The sequence below is a fragment of the Takifugu rubripes genome, chromosome 4 (genome assembly GCF_901000725.2).
Source record: "Takifugu rubripes chromosome 4, fTakRub1.2, whole genome shotgun sequence".
Lineage (NCBI taxonomy): Eukaryota > Metazoa > Chordata > Actinopteri > Tetraodontiformes > Tetraodontidae > Takifugu > Takifugu rubripes.
In genome coordinates, this window is record NC_042288.1 from 11,940,441 (window position 1) to 11,956,766 (window position 16,326).

Sequence of the window (16,326 nt, forward strand, 5' to 3'; positions counted from 1 at the left end):
TCTGCAGATTTTCGTGCTTTATTTCCCCACAGATGCACTGTAGTGTCACAGAATCTTTAGAAGGGGACAGAACTGTTCTGTCTGTCGAGGATTGATGCCTGGTGAAGTAAAAGCTGGGATAGCAGCTGTTTGGTTTGGCTGACCGTCCTTTAGCCAACATTTAGCAATAAACTGTAATCACATAACATTATGAAACAAAAGTGTAAACAAAGTGTTTATCTAACTATGGAATTAAAGTGGTTCTTTTCTGGTGGGGGGGGGGGGTTCTTCAGTTTTGGTGGTTTATGCAGCATCTTATAAAGCTTATTTAAAAATCCAAATCAAGACATTTGACATGTCTGTGTGTTGTCAATCCCAAATACAGCAAAACTATAATGCAATACATGCAAATGCACTCAAACGTGACACTGGTCAATCATTTTTTTGATCATTTTTCCCCCCTGACTAGTACAGAGAAAATATGGTCTTTGAGATATTAATCTGATATTGACACCATGATCTTAATCTGAAAGATTACGAAACCAGGTTTATCAGGGATGAGATTTAAACCAAGGCAGACAATCCCACCATTCTTCTGAATGAGGATTTCACAAGCACAGCATCAGCTAGTGGATCTACTCTTGTTTGGGATATCTCAGTACAGTTCAGCCGTGAGTCTGCTCTGGTCAGCTCTGCCTTTGTGCAGTTTGTCCTCCGACCTCCTCCTCACCTTCCTGTCCTCACTGGACTCTTTAGCAACGAGACCTTCATCGCTGGCAGCCTGCAGGCTGTCGAAGGTGCCTTGTCTCTCCTGCTCCATCGCCGGTGAGGCGTTTTCCCTCCGTCGGTTTTTCCAGACCTGCATGATGCCCTCGAGGCACGCAAACTTGATATCGGTGGTACAGGCGTACATACCAATCGGCACAGCCAACACCATGGCCAAGACTATCACCACGATATGAATGAGCTTCTCCCTCTGCTCCATCTCAGTTACGTCACTTCCTGTTACAAATATAATGCACTGCTCCGGACGCGGTGGCTTGTTTTTAAGAGTTACACAGATTTCATATTTGGTAGCAGGCATCAGATCGGAGACGGAGTAGGAGTTGATCCCAGGGCCGATGTAGATCAGTTCTCTCTTATCGGCATTAGCGTAGCCAAAGTGGACAGTGAACCAAGTCTCAGCTGGGTGGTCCAAGGTTGCGTACCATTCAATGGCGATGCCTCGAATCATCTGCTTGGCAATGCGGATGTCGATGTAGACGTTCTCGTCACCAGCAGAAGAGGGGAGAGCGGCAATACCAGGGAGGCGTGATGACTGGGAGCCCCCGGGAGAGTGTACTTCCAGGTGGATGCTGGCAGAGGAGTTCCCAATGAAGTTAAGAGCAGTGCAGGTGTAGACGCCACGATCTGCTGGGTGGATGGACGGGATGAACAGAAGAGATCTGATGGTGTCCTCGTCCACTCTCTCTTGATATTCTGGTGACAAGCGGGAGAGAAAGAGAGAGAGGGGGTGAAGCCTGACTGGAAAACTTTGTATTTAGCGTCTTCTTCTTCCCTTTTATTACATGGAAATGTGTGTTTTCTTGAGAATGTTCATCAAAATCAGTGTAAATGTAAAGTTAAGATGTTATTCTTGTGAGTCATGGAGATATCCTTTTGCAGAAAAGTTGTTCATGCAGAACGGACCACAGATGATTAAGAAGAGTATAATATTTATAAGAGCTGACTTGCTGGAGTACTTCACAGGGCGTTTGCTAACGACCAATTAATATTTAACATTACAAAAATAGACATGCCTGTTTAATTGTTAATCACAAAGAAATCTTTAAATAACTGATGTCTAAAATGTTACCTAATATGTCAAATGTTAATTAGTTTTAGATCACTGGTTGCTGTGTGATCATGAAGTCGTAACACTTCGCTTGTGTCTAATGGGGACGCTTATTTAATTATTAGGTAGTCTAGAGTAGGCTGTAATCTCCAACACTCTTAATCAACTCTGATGGAGAATCATCAGTGATTATGTGGAGACTTAACCTTCCTGATGTTGCGATAGGGTCATGACGGTCTGCGATTAAAATGTGTTTAAGTATCTAATTTATCCAAGATATCGCCGCAGCCTGGACGTGTGGAAAGATGCGCTGAGTACATCACACACTCACCGTGAAATCCTCTGATTATCTTCAGACCATATGTCCACCACACTGTGGGATTGGGCCTGGCCTTGGCGACGCAGCGCAGCGTAGCGTTCACGCCCAGCGGCAGGCTGATGTTGGCCGTCAGAGCGGTGACATCGGGCTTCATGCACGACTGCAGCTCTACCTCGTGGAAGAACTTGCCCATCCTAAAGTCCGGCCCTGAGCAGGTCAAGTAGGAGTTCATCAGTATGATCGGGGGAGTTAAGGTCCTGACGAACTCCACGAAGCCCCTCAGGCGGCAGTCGCAGAGCCAGGCGTTGTCGTGCAGCGCCAAGACGATGTTCGGCCCAAGTTGGCTCACATCTCTCTCCTCCTGCCTCTGCAGTCTTTGGTAGAGGGGCCAGTTTAGGAAGACCTCTTTCGATACAACCGTGAGCCGATTGAAAGATAGATCCAAATAGGTCAGACCTGGCAGAAACTTTAACGCATGTTCCGGCAGGACATCCAGCTGATTGTGCTTCAGGTCCAGAATCTTGAGGGCCGGGGCGTCCTCGAACGCTGTCCATGGTACTGAACGCAGCTTGTTCCCCTGCAGACGGAGCTCGGTTAAATTTGCCAGACCTTCCAGACCCCTTGAGTTTATCAGCGTGATGTCGTTGAAATTTAGCCACAAGTTTTCCAAGAAGGGAATTTCTGAGAATGCGCCTCTGGGGATTTCGGTAAAGCGCGACTTTTCAATGCGTATTTTAGTCAAATCGTGTGGAAGGTTTTGCGGTATGGCTCCAAAGGCATTTTCTTCCATACACGTGAGCGACCTATGATTGAGTAAAGAGTTTGAATGAAAGAAATAGCTAGTTTCATTCATCAATAACAATTTTTAAGCATCATAATTTATATAGAAACTCTAGTTAAGCATTTTTTCTACGACTCTCCCTCCAATTAGTGTGATGTATATATAATGAATCATCAACTGACTGTTTTAAAGGCTGTCTCTTACTCGCTTGATCTGCTTAAAATCAGCTTTTACCTTCCATGACGGTCTTCTACACATGTGCATCCACGCAAACAGTGAGAATCAGCTTCAATAAGATTGAACAAAATTATAGCCAGCAAGCAACAAATCTTGTCCATAGTCCGCAGAAAAAATGAGGCTACATTCGTGCTCAAGATAAGGAGAGTGCTTCAGACAAGAGAAGCCTATTAGACTTAATCCCTGACGTGGCACCGGCGCCTAATTCTTGATTAACACCTGCCGGTCCATGTCAGTAGGCCAAACAGACAAAATAATAACCTACATCTAAAAGAAAATAAGCATTTTTAATCATCACGTGCTGATTTAAAAAAAGATTTAATACTTTAATAATGGTAACTATTTATTTATAAAGGGGTTAAACTAATCCCATTAATTAACATTTAACAATCTAAAATCACTGGCATTTCTCCTGATTAATAATGCAATAAGCAGTGAGGCAGACCTAGGTCAAAAATGGAAAATTCTGATTTAAAAGTTAATGAGATAATAACACAGGACACCACCAAGAGGATTTGCATATAAAAGTTTATTGAGCTATTTTGAAATATCATTGGAATAAATAGATCTACATTTAATGGGGTAATGGTGCCTCTAAGTGGCACAAAACAGGTACATGGAGATATTTCGATATGTGCGTCAATGCAATGAAGTTTTTTTTTATTTAAAATTTCCTTTTTGCATTACTTCCACCCTATTTACAATATTCCACAGTCTTTTTTCCTGTACTTCTCTCCAGCTCCAGCTTTGTCTCCTCTCACCAGCGTGCTGAACAGTGCCTGAGCATGTAACTCCTCCAAAAGACATGTCACAGATGTACACAGAGGCACAGACTGAGATGTGCGTGTGTGTGTGTGCATCATCCAATACGGTATATACAAATCAAGCACATTGATATATTTTATGAACAATGGAGTGTGATCAGTTGATTTTTCCTTTGAGTTAGAAAAAAAAACCCTTTATTTTAGACATTAAAGGATCAGCATGTTTGACTTTTGTCTACTTATATACGTATTGATAAATGAGAATTACATGATAGAATCTATAAACGTCTGGGAAACAATATGTGAATTAAAATGTTCTCTAAACTGATATTTCCATTATAGTGCAACGTGCTAAAGTTCGTTGATAAAAGTTGGCTTTTTGTGGAGGTGGAGTTGGTGGCAAGATCCAGCGAGGAGGAACGGGTGGGGGGGAATCCCATGGTGAGTGTGTGTGGGAGAGTGTGGGAGGGGTGCTGGCATTAGGCTGCTGCCGGGTGCGAGTGGAAGGGCAGCGCTGGGGATTTGGATGTGAGTGGACGTGGGTTTGGGGCTGCATATGGGGCTGGCGAGGGCGATGGGGATGCGGGTAGGTATTGGGCTTGAAACTGGAGTGTGGTTGCGGGTGGGCTTGCGGGAGATGGTGTGGAGCAGGAGCCGGAGCCGGAGCTGGAGCATGATGTCAGCAGAAGTACTCATTAGGCTGTCCCTCTATCTTAGCTGTGGCCTCAGAGTCCAGGCTGGAGCGGGCCGACAGTAGCCTGTTGGACTCTTCTGGGTTTAGTCTGTTTAAATAATCACCCTCGAGTCCTTTAGCCTTTGTGCCTGGTGACAGTGTTTCAAAGGTCACATATGAATCTTGGATGTCCTTGGATTTCTTTCCCCAATATTTCTTAATGCGTCTCTTGAGCGCCCCGCAGCACACGATGACTGTGAGTGGGACCGCGATGATGCAGGCCACTGTGATCACGATAACGTTGATCAGCCTCTGGGTGCCGGTAGCACTGGCTGCTTCATCAGTGGAGAAAATGACACACTGTTCCTTCTTGGGAATCAGCCCTCTCACACACACACATGCAATGTACTTGGTCCTGGGTACCAGGCCTTCGATAGTGACTCGGTTCTGTCCAGCCCCGACATTGATCTTCCTCATGTCCCTCTCTCCGAACACAGCGTACAGCACGCTAAAAGCGGTTGTGTTTTTGGCCTTGGGAGCTCTCCAGTTAAGAGAAATTGTGTTGTCTGTGTCGCCCACCACTTTTACCGAGCGGACCACTCTGTCTGGGTCCTGCTGCAGTGATGAGGCATTGGCCGCGAGGTTGCTCAGGTTAGTCTTCTCCAGGTCCAACAGAGCCTCGGGATTTGAGGCGGTGGCGGCTGTAGGTGTGGCCCTGACAGCCAGGCTGTAACTGGCTGCATCGGGGCTGGGCTCAGTCAGAAGGCCTGGATCCAGGCCAGGCCTTGACGAGGGGCTTGATTTTGCAGCAACATATCTGGCAACCAGTTTCTCCTGGTAGGCAGCTTTGCCCAACTGATTGGGTTTCTTGACTTTGGCCTTCTTGTCATTGCTGGTTTGGTTCCCTTCTGGTTTTGGCAAGTTAGAGATGATGAGAGCAATGACGGCTTCAGCGTTCCCAGCATAGTTACTGGCTTTGCAGATGTATTTCCCTGAATCACGAAAGGACACCCCTGGAACACTCAGGATGGACCAGGTGATTCCATCTTTTGAGGTTTCCTGTTGGACTGTAGGTGCAAAAATCGGGGGAGTCTTATTTAAACATTGAATAAAAACAGACAGTAAAACTACTGAACTTCCAAAAACAGTACGAAAGGTAATGCACAAAGACTCACCCGTCCCATTAACAGCTTGGCCATCTGCCCTGCGCCACGTGAGATCTGGGATGGGAACCCCAATGGTCCCACAGCGAAGGAGCACGTTGTTTCCGACAGCGCTCCGGACTCGTGCCACAGCTGTGTGGATACGCGGGAGTTGACATCGACGTAGCTCCGTGTCGCTGAACAAGACCCCGGAAACGCTCTCAGGAGCTGAACACCTTAGCCGCGTGTCGATGAACGCCACCGAAAGAGTGGGAAACTTCTGGAACTGGACCAGGTCGTAAAGTCGGCAGTCACACACCCAAGGGTTGTCATGGAGACCTGAAGGACAAATAAGTGAAGCCACGGGGAAAAGGAGCATTCCAGCTGTTTGCAAATGGAAAGACAAGCCTGCAGATGGCCAGTGTGAATGTTAGAATAATATTAATCCCATAAGAGGATTAAATTTTAATTCATAAACTACAGCATGACCGTGACATGATGATGGTGGTGGTGCCGGTGGTCCAGTGGTCAAGGTTAGATTTTGCAAGTATGTGTGGCCAGCGCAAAAAAACCAAAACGGTCCACTTTAAAGGTACAAGCAGAGCAATTAAAAGTGCAGATTATGGTGTGTCTGTCTATAGGTTCAGGCATGGGAAGTGAACAGTGAGACTAGAACTAAATGCTGAGTTTACTTTAGAGAATAATCACATTTTAAAATGCTAATGGGAGATTTCAGGGTTAGATTTTACCACTTCCTTAGAAACACAAATTCACAAAACATAACAAATTACAATAATTACATATTGATGCATTATACTTGCAAATACATTCATAAACAATATCTGCTTATAGTATCTACTCATAATATAATAAAATGATAGATTAAATATAGGCCATGTTAAATCCAAGTTCAATTAAAATTTAACCCTCAGCAACTTCATACAGAAGTTTAACAACTTAAAGAGGTGTTCTTTGTTGTTCCTTTTCACAAAAGTCATTTACAAACTTATCTGGAGATACAAAACGTACAAACTCGCTTGTTAAGTTACAGTCGGCCATCACAGCGCACTTCTTACCAAGAATCATCTTCGTGCTCTCTGGTCCCTGCACTGGCTTTGCCGCCAGCCAGGTGGAGAGCACCTCTGCTGGCAGGGTCAGGAGACTGTTGCTGGACAGATCCAGGTAGGTGAGGTTCCTGATGTACGTGGTGGCCTCCGCCGGCAGCACCGTGAGCTGGTTGTTGTGCAAATCGAGAAGTCTGAGACTGGGCATATCCATGAGGGATTCCCAAGGAAAGGCCGTGAGGGCATTCCCGTCCAGACGAAGTTCTTCGAGGTTGAACAAGCCTCGGAAGCTGTCCGGGTTCAAGGCGGACAACGTGTTGAAAGACATCCACAGGAATTCCAGACTAGAGAGGTAGTTGAAGGCTTCACTTGGTATCCGCTGGATGGCTGTCTTCTCAATCCGCAGTTTGGACGTATCAGCAGGGAACCCGACAGGCACAACGGAGATCTCAGGATCGTTGCAAATAACACTCCTGAAAGAGACGGTGTGAGTGTATTGTTAAGGGAAATATTATTTTCCTGTTTTTGCAGTTTAATACTTAGAAATATTTGAAAAGGGTGAATGCATGAATCTAAATACGTGTGAGATTATACATACATTCGACCAAATTGAAAACTCTGAAATAAATCAATCCATAAAAATCGCATAAAACGCATAGACTCAAAGTTGAAAGTGCCTTTGGGAGATAATCCTGCATTAAATAAAATTGGACCGAGATGCACTCCATAAATGATCTTCAGTACACATGTTTACCTCTGACTGCTTCTGTCCTCTAAAAATATCCGTCGGTGTAGAAACGTTTCCTGGACTCTTTAAAGAAAATGGATTTATTTGTTCGGAATTCTTACCTGGCCTTTGATCCATCACTCAGGTTGTGGTAGAAACAGCTGCACTGTGACGGGCAGGAACTCACGGAAGTGACAAGTTTACCTGTGGCCACATAGAGCCCCAGGAACAGGAAAAGGAACATTTTGGCCAACTTTTACGCATACGCAGCCTGCCTACATGCGCCCGGTTTGCGCACACTAAATACAAAAAGACACCCTGTCTTTCATTTACATTAATATCATCCGCATGGCTTTCTCCCACCACTTCGCTGTCCCATAGTGATCGCACTGCTATGAGTCCCCAGATAAAAAAGGATAGACAAGGATTAGTGAAAGGACTGGCGTTCTTTTCATCTGGATGCGCATTGCATCCCGGAATCCGATAGGCTGCGCAGAGACGTCCCCATTTATTACCACAGAAAAACACTTCCGAAATGGTCATAATCCACTGTGCTGTTTGGATGGTTTTTCTCCCTCAAATGTAGCTTGTTCATTTGAGCCCTGCCGTGACTGTTAATCTGTGCGCGCACAGCTCAATTTTACCACAAGGTGGCCCGATAGCCTATAGCTTCTACCTTGAGTTGTGGAAACTGAACAGATGCTCTGTTCACATTTTATTAATGCGCTATTGATTCTTAATAAATTAATAGAAGCCTTTTTATATTCATCATCACAATAGAACAAACATAAACTGTGATGACACAGTGTCTCCCAAAGGTTTTAATACGATTGCAGACATCATTTTACTCTCATTATTACTCTCATTATTTATCTCGCTTGGATCCGATTTTATTAACATGCACGTGTAAAGTCTTAAACAACATCATAGTAATAGTATTTCCTATCTTTGCCAACTAAAAGGTCAGGCCCCCAGTTGTAAGGAATGTATGTTTACTCAGTTTGAATGAAAGAGCTTATTGATTTCACTTCTGTAATCTATTTGGACAGAGTCCCACACTGCACTGCTGAACTACAACACTACCTGCTCATTTGCTGTTGCACACAGAGTTCAGTGTTACATTTGGCTGCAGTTGGACTGCAGCAGGGTCGTACCTGGCTTGTTTTGCACAATATTGCAGCAATCATCTATCTGACCTATAGGTGTATTGGCCTGTGTCAACATTTTGTATAGACAACAATGGAAAAAATAGATTTTGACAAAAGAATGCTGAGCATTCATTCTAAGTAAATGCCAATATGTTACTAAATGTGTACATTTTAATACCATTCTAAATCAGGCTTTTATCAGACATAGACTTATACATTTTGATAAATGAGTTTGATAGTCAAATATCTGTAGTAGACTGAAATCATCTATTCCAGTTGAGCTCTGAGTATTATTTTTTTTTACATTCTTTTGGTCTCTGAGGAAAGTTGTGGTACACTGAGTATGTTATTATAACTCAGAGGCATCTTAGTGGACTCCCTCACTTTAAATTTTTATGTTTTCACAGTGACTGACTTGTTTTAGGCTTCTCAATTACATAGTTTAAGAGTTTTAGGAGTGTTCTTTTCTTGTTCTTTCTCTTCAATTACACCATGTTGGTGATGATTGTTAGCAGGGACATTGATCAGACAGTCTTCCTGGACACATGCATCAGATCATTTACAGGGACCTGAACTGTGTGTATTTACTATAAACACTGTAAATGTTGGTGAAATCCCTCGTTAGATTAAATCATTTCAGATAATCAGCATGACGGTGTAGAGATCAGTTTCAACATTGAGACACACAGCCTTGTGTTTAGTGTCTTATTATTGAATATTCTCTATGAACTGTGCAAAATAAAGTCATTGACCACCTTAATTAATTATGTTAATCCCCTTTGCTTGTGTTTGGACACATTCTTTACCTCATGGTATTAAAAACGTGTCACAGGTCCTCCAGAAACGTGGAGCTCTGTGGTGCTAAACATGTTGAGCAATCAAACCCTATGCTGAAAACCTTAAACATTCCATATTGAGCTAATCTTATTTAGTGAAGCATTAAAAGCCTCCTTATATGAACCTGAATAGGAAATTGTTGCAATGTCATTCTTAGTTGGCAGAAAATTAACTGAATATAACTGAATAAACTGATCCATCAATCTTGTTGAATTTAAAACATAAATTCATTCAAGTGTTCTCAGCTCATTAGAGAAAGATCATAAAAGGGAAGCTTCAACATATTCACCACTTTTTATTTCAAAAGTTCACACAGTCTTCATAATTTAAATATGTTTGTTCAAAACAAAGAGCATGAAGATTTATTAGTAAAGGGTGGTTCGGTATCTTATTAGATTTAATCTGATCCGCACTTCAAATGTTTTCCAGAACCCCGAGCGTTCAGGCATTAACATCTGAAAAGTTCTCACCTCTTTTCCTGGATAATAGAGTTAATTTACTTGAAGAGATTAAGGTCGCACAATGTCAGATTTGTGTCCCCACTGGTATGAAAAGCTGTTGCAAGTCCAACATGACAAAACCGTCACAGAATAAAGAACATGACCATGACCTGCAATGCAATCCCCCCTATAGGCTCACACCAAATCTAATAAAAAATAAATCTGCACTAGGAATCTGACATTACACTACTTATTTACCATGTTAGACGCCAGATTGAAATCACAGAACTCAAATTCTTTAAGGTCAGTATCTGTAAAAATGCCACGGCTTCCTCTCAGTCGTGCATTAAAGACATCAAATTCCTAATTTTAAAGGAGAATTTGACAACGGAAAAACAGTGTCTGAAAAATTAGGTTACATTAGTCCTAGTTTCTGAGCTTTTATCGTCCTTTGGCTGGAAGCTGAGCGTCCGTAGACACCTGTTGTGTCCTCTTAAAGCGGCAGAGCTGCGCGTCGCTGCTCCTCCACCTCAGTGGCCGCCGCCAGGGCGCACAGACACAAAGGCTTCTTGTTTAACTAATTGAGGGCTTTGCCGTTGCCCTGGACAAATGCGCATTAAGGCTTGGGTTTGTGTGGTTATGTTCATTAAGGCATTCCAGCGCGGATTGGGACAGCAGAGAACGGCCAGATTTACATAATAAAGTGCACGGTTTTCACGTGAAATACCCCTTTAAAAGCGGACTCCTTCCGTCCATCACCGAGGCACAGTCGTGAAGGATCGGCGGGGTGAAAAGTCTGTGACAGCTGCGCGTTAAGTTGAATCGGCTCCAGGATGGTTTCGTCGTACCCTTTACCGGAGGGCTTCTCCGACTTCGACGTGTTCTCTCTGGGATCTTGTCTGCTGGTGGAGGGTGAGTGTTCTAGTTTCCTCTGATGGAATTGAGCCAAACTGAATCTGCGAGGGCTGCACCCGCTGACACCAGGTCATCTGCAGCAATGCCACGGTGGGAAATACCCCAACTTCGAAACAGAAAACACCCAACTTTGCATATTCGGGGAATAAAACCGAGTTCGATGCCCGATTCATTGTGAGTGCGTGTGCGCCGACTTCTGCATACCAGCGCATTTCCATTCACAAATGTCTTTCTCCCCCCTCAAGGTCTGCTGGGTTTTTTTCTGAATGCGGTGACAGTCGTCGCCTTCCTCAAGGTGAGGGAACTGAGGACCCCCAGCAATTTCCTGGTGTTCAGCTTAGCGTTGGCTGACATGGGCATCTCCATGAACGCCACCATCGCCGCTTTCTCCAGCTTCCTGAGGTGAGCGATGATGTAACCGACCCGTTTCGTAATGAACGCCGTGATGTGATTGTGTTTGAGCCGTCGCTTGTGATGAACGAACAAAAGCTCGACGGATCTGTTTGGCGTCGTCGGGTGAATAATAACAGTCGCGACCTATAACCGGTGAGGGGGCGAGGGGAGCGACCCACACAGCCTCCTCTGCGCTGAGATGTGCGGGAGATGACAGACGCTGTTCCCGCAGGGATGCGTGGCATCTGTAAACATGACGCTAGATAAGCTTTAGGTGGAAATACTGAAGCACAGAATTAGGTTTTTATTGGCGACTTCTGTATAACTGCGCTTTTAAATGATGTGTTTGCGCCACTTGTGATGAGACAGGGGGTCCTGATGCAATATTAAGTCTGAAAACGAGGTCATTAATCATCAGTATTGATCATTTCAGGGTCAGTCTGCTCAGAGAGACAAGAAAAAGATCAATAAAGGTGCACCGAATGAGGTTTTTAGGGTATTTAGCTGTTCCCTGCGTTTTGTACTATTTTTCTTACTAAGTTAAACATGTTTCTTTTTTTAATTGATTTTATTTCTTAAACCATGTCCTGGTTCCTGGCTCATAAACACAGTTAGCCCATAACAGCCCCCGCTCTCGTCTCCAGGTACTGGCCCTACGGCTCTGATGGATGCCAGACTCACGGCTTCCAGGGCTTTGTGACGGCTCTCGCCAGCATCCACTTTGTAGCTGCCATCGCCTGGGACAGATACCACCAGTACTGCACCAGTAAGTGAACACCTGATACTGTCAGACCCGCAGTGGACTCCCCACCACGCACACACAATCACACAATCACACACACTCTTTGGTTTTGGTGTCAGCTGATGTGGTGAAGAGGTCAGGTGATCGCAGCCCTCAAATCTATTCATTTGCTACACATTATATTTTCATGGCCATGTAATTACATTATAGAAGTGTAATAAGTGACACAAAGCTTCAAGTGCTCACATACATGCTTCAGCTTATAGAATGCATTAAAGTAATTCACTGTTTAATTCTCGGAAGTGTGTAATAACCATGCGACCTTTTGATGCAATGCGATGGCCTTGTTATTGTCAGGGACCAAGCTGCAGTGGAGCTCCGCCATCACTCTGGCTGTCTTCATCTGGCTGTTCTGCGCCTTCTGGTCTGCCATGCCTCTCATTGGCTGGGGCGAGTATGACTACGAGCCCCTCAGGACCTGCTGCACCCTGGACTACAGCAAGGGAGACAGGTTTGGCTCCCACATGCTCAGAGAAACACGGTTGTAATAATCTAATCTGACCCTTTGCTGCATGTGTTTTTCCTTCTCCACAGGAACTACGTCTCCTACTTGATCCCCATGGCCATCTTCAACATGGTCATCCAAGTGTTCGTTGTCATGTCATCATATCAGTCCATCGCTGAGAAGTTTAAGAAGACTGGAAACCCCAGGGTGAGTGAAATACTAATATCTATATATTGATGCAGCATCATGCAAACAAATGAAAGCACCTGATGATTATAAGAAATCCACCCATCTGGTGGAAGAAATAGTATAAATGCAGCGAGTTGTTCCTATGCAGAGTAATAAATCAATCCAAGTGGGGGGGTGGGCAGATATAGGTCATTGCTACAGGGGCAAGACTAGTCAATTCAACTGGGACTGAGGAGTAACTGGTGCCCGGTGATGGTTAGTGTCAGCACGTTGGAGTGCGTCGGCCCTCGGGGGTTGAGTCAGGTGACCTCATTGTATGTTGCTTAAGACTGTTGCTCACAGCCATCAGACGTAGCCAGAGGGGCTTTTATGGCACTTTCAATCTGCAGCTGAGCAGCTGGCCATCACAGAACCGTCTCATTTCATCAGAAACAGCAGCTGCCCCCCATCATGGGTCCAGCGTGAGATGGCTGCCATAAAAGCCAAGCGCTTATTCAGCAAAAAAAATGGATAGAGTGTGTGTGACGCTGCTGTGTAAATGGCTCGGTTTTTGGGTCACATTTTCAATTCTTTGCGTGAGTAACGTAGCATCGGTGCTGAGCTGTAAACATTGACTGTGGCCATGAGCGGGAATCACCCTGAGGCGAAAACATCCCATCAGTCATCTGTGCAGACAGTGTCTGCACGCTAGCTCGAACCTCAGCCATAAACAGTAGCTGTGCTAATGTTGGAGGCATCTGTCTGAGTCACATTACATCAATTCATCAAACACTTACAGGGTCACGCTGAGTGCAAGACTGGCTGGAGGTGTGTCGTTTAGGACGTGGTTGCATGTTTTCTTTCATAAGACACAATTAAAAGTGAGAGAAGAGTGCTGTTTTTAAAAATATATAGTTGAGGTTGATTTAGGAGCTGATATATTAGCACAAAGAATTTAGTTGTGAAAAAAGGTGTCCATTTAACTTGTTACGTAGGTGAGAGCCGTGTCACAGCTCATTCTGACAAGGGCCGACTGAGTCAACTCCTGAGATTGAATCTTCTTTTTCCTTCAGTTTTAGAATTGAATTTCTCCTCTGCAGGGTGAATTCGGTTACTCAAACCCATTTGCAAGGCAGAAATGCTAATGTCAGCATCCGGCAGACTATTGAAATGTGGCTAAACACAATCTGTGAATAGAAACAGTTGTTAGAAATCATTCCCAGGCATGCCGTCTGGTGTCTTCTGCCAATTGTTTTTATATCACACAAAATGTTAAAATTAAAAGTCTGCTGCAATGTTTCGAGTGATCCCAAATGAAGCAGCTGAAATAACTCAGATTGTTGAGCCAAACCAAATGATAGAACGTAGGTGGAGGGCTTCTGATCTGCTTTCTTTAACCATACAAACCCGAGTGGTTAAATGTGGCTTTGTGTGCATGAGTTGTGACACAGAATAATGTCACATTTGAAGTCGGGATTACAGTAAACGCCCTCTTAACCTGCTGATTCTGTATTGTAGCTGAGCTTGAGCACAGGGGCCGATTTTCTCCCGGGGACTTGATCCCAGGCTTGTGACATTCCTCTGGGAATTAAAAAAAAAACATGGTAGAAGTCGCCTTCACTTCAGCATTCGATCACTGGTTCCTCACTCTCTGCTTTTCTTCCCCTCATCCCTCCATTCAACCCCTTCATTCTGTAGTTCAATCCCAGCACCCCTCTGAAAGCCATGCTGTTGTGCTGGGGGCCCTACGGAATTCTGGCCTTTTACGCCGCTGTGGAGAACGCCAACTTGGTCTCTCCAAAGCTCAGAATGGTGAGAACCATCAAGCATCTTCACTGTTAAAGTTCGAGTGGCGCGTTTGAACTCACGCTGCCGTCTCCTCTGCAGATGGCTCCCATCCTGGCCAAGACCTGCCCCACCATCAACGTCTTCCTGTATGCTTTGGGGAATGAGAACTACAGAGGGGGCATCTGGCAGTTCCTGACCGGGGAGAAGATCGAAGCACCTCAGATCGAGAACAAGTCCAAATAAACTGAGCATGCCATGACAACACACCTTCACTGTCCTGTTTTCTCACAACTAATTTAGACCCTCTGTGTTTGTGCCCAAGTGTGTGTGTGTGTGTGTGTGTGTGTGTGTGTGTGTGTGTGTGTGAACTTAATGACAAAGGAACACAACAAACTCGTGTTACCCAAAGCAGCAACCACAGAAGAAGAAAATCAGTTCAGTTGCTTGACCCAGTTGCTTTGAGCGTTCCTCAGATTATTACACACCTACACAAATGTAGATCTTTGATCTTAGACTGTGACTTTCTGAAGGTTTAAGGCTGCAAACAAAGAAACTTGTAGCGAGATTGGAGTCAAACCTTGCGGATCTGGCATGCGTGTGTATTTTATGACCTCTGCTCTTATTACTTGTAAGGCTCTGATAATAATTTCTCCCTCAAAAACCTAAAAGATCAACAGCCAAAACCACTCTGCTCCAACGTTAATTTGCAACAACACAGACATCTAAAGTGTTTTATTATTATTATTATTACTCCTCTTAGCTCTAATAGCAACTGTCTGCTCTGTTAAATGAAACCCAAAAGACTTGCACACGATCATTTTGACTCGTGATTGGATCAGAGACGTTAGGAATGTGATCAGCTGATCAGAACTGTTGTGTTCTATAGTTTAGTGAAGATTTACATAGAAAGGTTTTCAGATGTTATGAATGAAAGAGAGAGAGAGAGCACCCGGGGGTCCCTTCACACCCTTTAGCCTCCCCGTGTAAATGCATAAATAGCTTAACTTTAAACGCCTGCAAAATCCTTTAAGATTAGTCAGTGATGAACATCTGCAGTCCAGATGTTCAGGCGTTGTGATGACATTTTCTGATAGGTTTGGTGTTATCCTGTGTGAAATCACTCTTTTAATTACTTCTTTTCTCGCCTTTGTTCTTGCGGTGCAATGTGTTTGTACTTTGTGATTAATAAATCCATATTTTTTCACAGGGGTTCAAATAAAAACACCCCTGCGTATTCTTCCTGAATAATAAAGGATTTTTTTTTTAAAAGTGCAAATGTCCTTTGTTTGACCTTTGATAATCGGCACTAACCTAAATTCAGGATTAAGGCCGTCTGATTGCAGCTAATTTATTAAAATCTAGACTTATTTAATGAATCAAATCGTCTCCCGCTGTGGATATTCAGGAGATGTTTCACCACAATTGTTAAAAACTCAGTAAGAAACACAGGAAGTGCTCGGTTTTTGCCGCGCACGACCGCGACCACACCTCGAGGGGAAACACACGTGGTTACTGTTTGTAAGCAGATTAATTGACAGCAGCCTGTCAATAGTGAGGCCTGTTACGTTACGTAAGGTCACACAGGCGGCACGTGCGCAGCAGGCTGGTGCCGTTTTCATCTGCACTTTATCTGAGGAGGAGACAAAGGTTAACAGAACGCTGCTGGTACAAACGTCCGTCTCTACGGGATCACTGGCTGAGGCGTTACACCGCTTGTCCAGGTGTGTGTGAGATGATTCCATAGATGTTTACACACTCCCATCAGTCCTACAGTGGCGCTCATGCAGCAGGAGGCACTGCGGATTATGTCTGGTCCACCAGTGAAGTTTCATATCATCCTTTTGAGAGGATTAGTTGCTAACATGATCAC

The 16,326-nt window shown here is 44.2% G+C and overlaps 3 protein-coding genes across 5 annotated transcripts; 1 reads left to right on the forward strand and 2 right to left on the reverse strand.

Annotated features, from left to right (window-relative positions):
- Positions 1–37: 37 nt before the first annotated feature.
- lrit2 (leucine-rich repeat, immunoglobulin-like and transmembrane domains 2) lies at positions 38–3,247 on the reverse strand. 2 transcript variants are annotated; one of them, XM_029835337.1, is made up of 3 exons: positions 3,148–3,247; positions 2,145–2,935; positions 38–1,458 (listed from the first exon to the last, which is right to left on the reverse strand). In XM_029835337.1, the coding sequence occupies exons 2-3, from the start codon at positions 2,920–2,922 to the stop codon at positions 635–637; spliced, it is 1,602 nt and encodes a 533-aa protein (XP_029691197.1). In that variant the 5' UTR covers positions 2,923–2,935; positions 3,148–3,247; the 3' UTR covers positions 38–634. The 2 variants fall into 2 exon arrangements, with proteins under 2 accessions (XP_029691197.1, XP_029691196.1); XM_029835336.1 differs by lacking the exon at positions 3,148–3,247 and having other exon boundaries at positions 2,145–3,046.
- A 442-nt stretch (positions 3,248–3,689) lies between these two features.
- lrit1a (leucine-rich repeat, immunoglobulin-like and transmembrane domains 1a) lies at positions 3,690–7,934 on the reverse strand. 2 transcript variants are annotated; one of them, XM_003964018.2, is made up of 4 exons: positions 7,643–7,934; positions 6,806–7,266; positions 5,763–6,068; positions 3,690–5,654 (listed from the first exon to the last, which is right to left on the reverse strand). In XM_003964018.2, the coding sequence occupies exons 1-4, from the start codon at positions 7,762–7,764 to the stop codon at positions 4,594–4,596; spliced, it is 1,950 nt and encodes a 649-aa protein (XP_003964067.1). In that variant the 5' UTR covers positions 7,765–7,934; the 3' UTR covers positions 3,690–4,593. The 2 variants fall into 2 exon arrangements, with proteins under 2 accessions (XP_003964067.1, XP_029691113.1); XM_029835253.1 differs by lacking the exon at positions 7,643–7,934 and adding an exon at positions 7,392–7,500.
- Positions 7,935–10,457: 2,523 nt separating this feature from the next.
- Positions 10,458–14,722, forward strand: rgra (retinal G protein coupled receptor a). Its single transcript, XM_003964019.3, has 7 exons — positions 10,458–10,857; positions 11,106–11,262; positions 11,898–12,019; positions 12,353–12,506; positions 12,590–12,707; positions 14,367–14,480; positions 14,556–14,722. Exons 1-7 carry the CDS (start codon positions 10,779–10,781, stop codon positions 14,697–14,699), a joined length of 888 nt encoding a protein of 295 aa, XP_003964068.1. The 5' UTR covers positions 10,458–10,778; the 3' UTR covers positions 14,700–14,722.
- Positions 14,723–16,326: the final 1,604 nt, after the last annotated feature.